This window comes from Limulus polyphemus, unplaced genomic scaffold (assembly GCF_000517525.1).
Source record: "Limulus polyphemus unplaced genomic scaffold, Limulus_polyphemus-2.1.2 Scaffold23, whole genome shotgun sequence".
Taxonomy (NCBI): Eukaryota; Metazoa; Arthropoda; class Merostomata; order Xiphosura; family Limulidae; genus Limulus; species Limulus polyphemus.
This window is the reverse complement of record NW_013665633.1, coordinates 278,630-286,945: the sequence shown is the minus strand read 5'-3', so window position 1 is coordinate 286,945 and position 8,316 is coordinate 278,630. Positions and strand designations below refer to the sequence as shown.

At 34.8% G+C, this 8,316-nt stretch overlaps 1 protein-coding gene across 3 annotated transcripts in view; it reads right to left on the bottom strand.

The window, feature by feature from the left end:
* Positions 1 to 8,316, bottom strand: part of LOC111085605 — a 56,896-nt gene that overhangs the window by 12,162 nt on the left and 36,418 nt on the right. For all 3 annotated transcript variants that reach the window (XM_022384985.1, XM_022385001.1, XM_022384994.1), the window contains 2 exons: positions 6,128 to 6,199; positions 2,764 to 3,244 (listed from right to left, as the gene is read on the bottom strand). In XM_022384985.1, the coding sequence (XP_022240693.1) occupies positions 2,764 to 3,244; positions 6,128 to 6,199 (553 nt within the window). The remainder of the gene's footprint in view (positions 1 to 2,763; positions 3,245 to 6,127; positions 6,200 to 8,316) is intronic.

Sequence of the window (8,316 nt, the reverse complement as noted above, 5' to 3'; positions counted from 1 at the left end):
AAAACGATTTTAAATATGCAAATCAGCAAACCACGTGACAATCACAGCCAATATAAAGTTGCGGTGGAAAGTCATGTATCAGAACTATATTTTGACTTTGTTTTCGTTACGTAGGTAGTGCGATGCTACCAAAAGTTGATCGCTTTCGGTAGGGTATGTAACAGTCGGTCTTTCTGACGAAAAATATTAATACACTCGGATAATAAAGATGTGTTCAGATCAGGAATTTAGGTTTTCCAAGACAGGGTTATCCTTCTATAATTAACGGCAATGGAAAACAAAGGGATATGGATCAACTTAGGGCACCAGGATTATTCAGAAAGAGATCTGCAACAAGCGTACGCCAGCCATGGTAAGCAAAGTGCAGTGCCCTGTTCGAAGAATCCACGAACAGAAAGATTAGTGTAAAAAGCTGACCACATGTTCCAGGCAACAGAACACAATATTATCATGAAGGATTTCCTGTTGTAAAAGCGACTCAAACCACGTATACACACAAGTTGCTTCCACGACATATCCGTTCCACTGTCACATACCTCAAGCATCATACGAAGACATACCGGTGAAGTTGTCTATTGATTTCTGTGCAATTGTACAGTTGAAACGGGCGTTGAGAAACAATCGTCCTCGTATAGTAGATGGATTGTGGAAAGCCTGCAAAGAGGAGGGGTGTCCTTTGAACTTGACAAGTTCACGACGGAGCCTTTTGCAATTGAAACTACGCCCCAAGGCTATTGTAAGGTTAGACAATCGTCAGTTAAAGTAAGAACAGATGTGGCGACATGAAATGTAACGATGTGGTGTGGCTACAAAATCGTTTTAATATAACTTATGCAACTTGTACACTGGTCTACTCCATTTTTTAGAACCAACTTTTCGTTCTTTTGTTTAGTTAACCATGTCTAAATACGTATACTTTTACGCTGTTAGATTATATATGTTTTAGTGCTGAATATACAATGTTAACAGTTTCTTTTTATAATAATATACATCATTAACCCTATTCAATGGCAGGCTGTCATTATCGATTAGATATGGAAGTTTGTGCAACGAATTCGTTTACAAACTTCCATATGGCAGGAAAAAAAGTTTACAAGTAATTCCATCAAATTCTAAAAGAAAGTAAGACAGTGTCAGCTAAAGGCCTAACATTTTCAGTATGTACCTCCCCACGAAAACTGTCTCTCTTTTTTTTTTAGACGTAGTTCCATTTATTTAAATATTTCACAGAAAATTGCAAGACTTTCCAACTTCGTTAAAAGATTCAGCATTTTCTGATATGTGTATAATCATATCTGAAAATAGATTGAATTGTGTCCAGAAGCTCAACGGAAAACCTGAATCCTGTAATACTTCTAACGGTGCAGAAGAAGCATTAATAAACTCTCACACACACACAAAAAAAATGTTATTCTAAAGTTTTATTTAAAGAATAAAAAAGTAACCTTTCGACCTCCTTAGGTTAAGAAGGACTTTTGAAAAAGTGACTGTTACTGGCCACGTGCTCTGGGGACGACAGTAATTATTGGTATAAGAAAGTAGGGGGCGATGTATATACTTAATCTATTGTATGTGGTAGTTAACAGCTAACGCCCCTCCATAATTTTATACCTATTATTACTGTCCTCCACTTAAAACTAATGAAAATTAAAACCGTTTTACTGTTTGTTTGTAGTTCAACACAAAGCTACACAGCGGGTATCGAAAGCCGGTTTCTAGCGTTATAAGTCCATAGACTTACCGCTGTGTCACCAGAGGGCTCTGTTTTATTGAAGAACAACTTTCCGTTGCAAGTTCTGAGAAGAGTAATAAGGAAGTCCATAGGTTGAAATGAGAATTGTTTTCAAACCAAACTAAGAATTCGGAGTAGTGTTTTAGAGTTAAGGACAGAATTCCTGCTGTAAAACGATCTCATGTTATCTATATGTATAAATTATAAGTCCTGTGTTCCACTACGTGCTCGAGTAAGAGGAACGCTAATAGACAACCAACATTCTCAGATAATGAGATGTAGTTCGACTGAGGAAACACTTCGGATCACGGAGTCTTTGTAAATTAGTACAACAATCTTGAACATGAATCAGTATGTTTTATCGTAATGGGTGATATATTAAACATTGAAAGGTTACTTAAAATTTTCTTTTAGAGTTAACTAAATCGCAATTTTGAAACAAATTATCTTAAGATTAGACATATTCTAAAAATTAAATGTATTTTGGGTATTCTTAAGAATGTGTTTCAATATACTCATCTCCAAATATATTCTTAATTTCAACTTGCATTATGAACCAATTTTTCATTATAGTCTTTAACTGTCCCTAGGCCCGGCATGGCCAGGTGGTTACGGCAAGTTTGTTTTTGAATTTCGCGCAAAGCTACACGAGGGCTATCTGCGCTAGCCGTCCCCTAATTTTGCAGTCTAAGACTAGAGGGAAGGCAGCTAGTCATCACCACCCACCGCCAACTCTTGGGCTACTCTTTTACCAACGAATAGTGGGGTTGACCGTCACATTATAACGCCCCCACGGCTGAAAGGGCGAGCATGTTTGATGTGACGGGGATTTGAACCCGCGACCCACAGAATGCGAGTCGAGTTACCATAAAAATTAACCTGAAATATTGTTTACTTTACTTTTATTATAAAGCTAAATATCACTCTTTAGAAAATGAAAGAAACTTTTTTATGAGTGTACCAAGGAATCAAGACTACAAATAGGTGAATGTGTGTAAAATATACTTAGTTTATTAACATAGTTGACTTACTTTGCTGATCATTTTCACTGTCTGCAATGAAACCTTGATTATTCCATCCTCTAGGATCATAGTCTGGTTCAAGATTAGGCCTTCCGTATTGGGAACGGGATTCGTATTCTACGTGTAGATTTGAGCTATCACAGAAAGGACGGGAACTGCAATGAAGATCGGGATTAGGTTTTTGGTAGCGGCAACTGAAATTGTATTCTGGATTTTGGTATGGCTTTTGATAGTGGTGACGTGGATCGTAGGCCTGCTCTGGACCAGAGTGCTCATCTCGTTGAAAAGAAACCATTTGGGTGTCCTTTCTTCTGTACTGATAGTTAAAAGGTCTCGTCTCTCTTTTATGACCACCAAGTCTTCTGGGACTACAATGGTCACTTTTTGGGTGACTACCATAATCTGGTAGGTCGAAATATGAATGTTGCCTATCATCATCGTACTGAATTCGGTTTTGGTGAAGTGATGGAGGTGTTGGTAGATGGTGCGTCTTGCAGGAAAAATGACACATGACATTTGTAAAACCTGTATAAACTATTCTCTGTTTTTACGAAAAACGTACAAAATAACGTCAGGAACAAAAGTTTATAATATATATATATTAATCCAATTTATTTTTTCAATTACTGGTCTGTGAATCCTGAAACTTGAATATATACATTCCGTAATAATACAAAGTCACTTCCGCCGTCAAGAAGACTGTGCTCGGGAATCTGTTGAGCAGAGTATTGTAAAATTTGGTGTTGAAATTAATTCGATCATACGGAAAACAACGTACACAAGGGTATAAAGAACATCGTATTGTACCAAGTCATATTCAGGCAGTTTTGAACAAGTCAATGCAACGCGTACGTTGTTCTCTACAAAGTCAAGTCGGTCTACTGACCGAATATCACAACACTGTGTCCATCGGTTTCTTGAAAGTACTAGTCTGATTAGCAGAAATGACTTTTGAAACACCCAGAATATTATCAGTTTATTACCATGTCACTTATGATATTACTTTGAATTATTATTTTCTTCAGGTTTCTTGGAAGGTGAGTTTAAATGAGCAATGTAGTCGTTGTAGAATAGAGAGTCAATAAGTAGGATTTTATAACGGTGATTCTTAAACTTTTTATTTTATTAAGCGGGTACGTCAAAGGTAGCCAAACTAAATTAATCGCAGTCTGTTACCTGTAGTTTGTATCTGTTTATGTGCAACTTTGGGTTCAAGCTATCGAATCACATGAATAAGTGCCAAGGACAAAGGTTAATTTCCTTTTTTATCGTAATAAAAACGCATCATATTTTTCTGTAAGGCTCATTTAAGGAATAATAAAATCAAAAACATATGTTTTCGTGGATTGAGCTTCACTATCTGAGCTCTAAATATATAAGACAGTGGAATATGTTGCTTATGATTTTTGTAAATCAATACAAGATGTTCCAAATTTTAGCTCTACGCACTTGCAAGACAGTGGAATATGCCACTTATGATTTTTGTAAATCAATACAAGATATTCCAAATTTTATCCCTACGTACTTGTAAGACAGTGGAATATGATACTTATGATTTTTGTAAATCAATACAAGATGTTCCAAATTTTAGCTCTACGCACTTGCAAGACAGTGGAATATGTTACTTATGATTTTTGTAAATCAATACAAGATATTCCAAATTTTATCCCTACGTACTTGTAAGACAGTGGAAATATGATACTTATCTTGGACAGTTATCATGACTTTCTTAGAGACACGTTTTAGTGTTTCAAGACGAGGCTTGATTTTTTAGGAATGCCTGATCTCATAAAACTAAAAAGTATATATATTCTAACTTGTTTTTCTTGGTAAACTCCTGCAATATAGTCATGTTCTGCAATAAATTTCAATATGTTACCAGATTAAAAATTAACCTTTTTAGTGAAAACATCGCGCATAATGTTTTATGCATGCTTTATTTTATTGTGTTTAGTAAACAAGTGACTTAAAACCGTTTAAGTGTTATGATAAATGAGTGGATTTTATGTTATGATAAATGAGTGGATTTTATGTTATGATAAATGAGTAGGTTTCATGCGAATTCTTTGAGATGAAAATCAAACATCTTCAGTTGTTTACGTTGTATTTTCGTAGAGCTGAAAAAGAACCATTTGACATACGTGGAATTTATGCACTTCCAAGAGCTTATGATTCGCGGTCTGTTGCCGCAAAAATGTACTCCGCACTTTGGGACTGTGAGTGCGATATAAATGTGACGGTTAATACCATTGTTCGGTCATATAAGAGTAACTCAACCATGGATGGCGATGGATGCTGTTGACTAGTTACCATTTCTCTTGTTTATCAGTTTCAAACTACGAAAAGTCAACAACTAAGAATGTAAAGATTTGTCAGGTAAGGATGATAAAGAGAGTGCAAATTAATTTCCTCATTATTCTTTCAAGTCGTTATTATTTGAAATACCCTTGATTATTTTGACTTTTGTAAAAGGTGTTCCAGAACCTATTAGCCATATCTTCCGTAAAGGGGGTTCCCAAGTAGCCATAAAATCACTAAGAATCAACAAAATATTTTATTTCATTTTGTTGGTAAAAATTCTTAAATAATGTCGATAACCTGTTATTTATTGTACTTTATAAAATTGTGAGCCCCTCGGTGGCACAGCGGTATGTCTGCGGACTTACAACGCTAGAAACCGGCTTTCGATACTCGTGGTGGGTAGAGCACAGATAGCCCATTGTATAGCTTTGTGCTTAATTACAAACAACAACAACAATAATTGTGAAAATTTTATAAAGTCAATCACATAGAACATAGGAAAAAAACTCAAAAATAAACGAAAGCCTTAAAGTTAGGCCATACATTTCATTCAACTTTAACAGAAGCTTATAATGAAGATCATGATATTAAACTACCAGGCTATCTTAACACCATGTACGGAGATTAGCTTTAAAAGCAAGGAATTTTTGAAGCTTGATTTATTGTTAAAAAAAAGAACGAACTTAAACCATAGTGAAATAATCCATTGTCTCCTTAACTATCTTCTACTCCTAACAAAGTTGTTGAAGTCACTTCCAGTATAACTTATCATTTAATTTATAAAGTAAATAAGTTGTACAATACTGCTTGGCATATCCCTGACGAGGAGAAATAGTAAACTAGATCCTTGGCATGCTAATGTAGATGTTATACGGTTTATACCAACAACTTTTGGATTTTATACTTACTTAATAATCGTCAATATTTAATCACTATATCTTTATCCCTTGTCGAGTCTGCTCGTGTATTTGCTCTAATAATCCCGAGACGTTCGACACTTAAGGCTATCTAAGTCGAATAAAACAAGTTAATTAGACAATAACTCAATCGGAGTGTTTCTTTTTTTACTTACTTGTTTGATTTCTTGGACCTTGTTTTTCTTTATTTCTGTTATGTGTTTACCCACCAATACAGCGAAACAGATCTAATAAAAATTAATAATTATTATTGTGTGTGTAACTATATTCAATTAACTGCCGGTACACTTGGTACATTTATCAGAAGAGCTTTGGATAAGTTAAATAAATTCGTTAAAAACTTAAAATATATATACATTCATCTATAACTATAATAAAAATATGATCCACAAAAATGTGTAAAAAAGTAAAATGTGATCGAAGTATGTGCTGAATGTTAAATTAACATTAAACATTAGTCCAATCAAAATTTCTTCATCAGAATATACTGGTAAAAATATATACTTAAATGTCATCCACATCTAAATATTAAAAAATTGTTATATATATATATAAATATATGTGTGTGTGTGTAGGGTTTTATTCCTTTTTGTAGTAATCCAGTTTGGATTGAGTTTTTACTTTTATAAATATCCGAGTTTCTTTTGAACAGAATATAAACATTGAAGTTGCTTTTTACTTTGAAAATCTTAGCACATAGCTCCATTCTAGCTCAACTGTTCTACGCGTTAAGATATCCAACTTAAAAAACAGCTTCAACATTTATATTTAGTTCACAGAAAACTGAGATATTTATAAAAAAAACACAACTCATTATCAATTGGATTACTGCAAAAAATCCTACAATGTTATAACCAATCAACAAAGCTGACTTTTTGGTTAGAAGGCGAGGTCAGCAGACGTAATGGTATTTGTATTTACTTCTTGTCGACTTTAGGCGTGTCTCTTACCAATGTGCATATTTTAGCTACCAACCTGTATCTTTAGGAGTACCTTTTATCTGCGGTAACAGCTTCTTTCTCTTAGACATAGACACTTACACACACCAGCTTTTGTCTGTCTTTGAACTGTGCACACACACATCAATCTTTCCCTATTTGAAATATAGACATACGTAAACGTCTCTCTCTCTGTTTTAGCTGCAATGGAAATATACAAGCGATACACGCATGGGAGTCACATACAACGAGTAGTGGCAACTACGTGGCGAATTCACTAACAGTATAAATCATTACCAATGGAAACGCAAAAGTGCAGCAAACAAATTATACAATACACATGTATTTTATATGTCAACTTTTTGATTTACACAGAGCATCGTACCTTGTTTTCCTGGTTTTATACAGTTTACTGATGTACATCTTTAAAATGTTGTTACAAATGTCCTGTATTGTTCTTCAAAATTTAGCCAAGTTATTTTGTCCTTTTGACCTTCTCAATTTTAAATAAACCAATACAGTCTAGCGTCAAGAATCTTTAATATTAGGACTTTGTGCAGACCAAGCTATGGTTGTGAATATACTATCGGTTTCTATAAAGTCAAGATATCGTTTCACCACATTTTCTGTATGCTTGGTATCGCTTTTTGCCGGTTAGTGAATCCCTGCCAGATGATTATCGTCCAGAGAGAATGGCGCGATGAACTAGAATTCACCTGTACTTGTCAGCAGTCAGAGTACCATCAATTTAGTGTAGGTCAATGATTAAGATGCATCTCCAAACTTGTAGTTATCCTCCAACATGCTTCACTAGTGATGTACATTGACTATGATATACATTATTTCCTATACCGTCCAATAAACTATCGTTGGTTATTTCTAAACAATTTGAACTTGAATTCATTTATAAAGAGTACACGCCTCCAACTTTCCTTATTGTACTATTTGTGGTCGGATAAAAAGTTAAACTTTTTGGTTTGGTTACCTCTTCTCAGCACATAGCTACATATCCATTAAGACCACTTCATGTTAATGTGTGTCTTACTATTCTGGAGGTTACATTCATATCTGCATTCACAGCAAGGTTGTTGATAAGCTCTGTATATGACCGTCGTATGTTTCATAAAAACATCCTAAGATGCTCATCATCGCTTTTGGAGAGTTTCGGTTTCCTTAATCGACCACTTTTATAATTAACATTGTTGGTTTCACATACATTCTTCAGATGATTGTGTACAGCTCTTAGTGAAACATGGAGTCTTGCTACTATTTTTCGTAGGCGTATTCTTGACCACACAAAACGTTGATTATTGCACTCTTGATATGCAGTATTTCAGTCCTTGAAACAGAGGCGGCTCCCACTAAAGACGGTCAATCCCACTATTCGTTGGTAAAAGAGTAGCTCA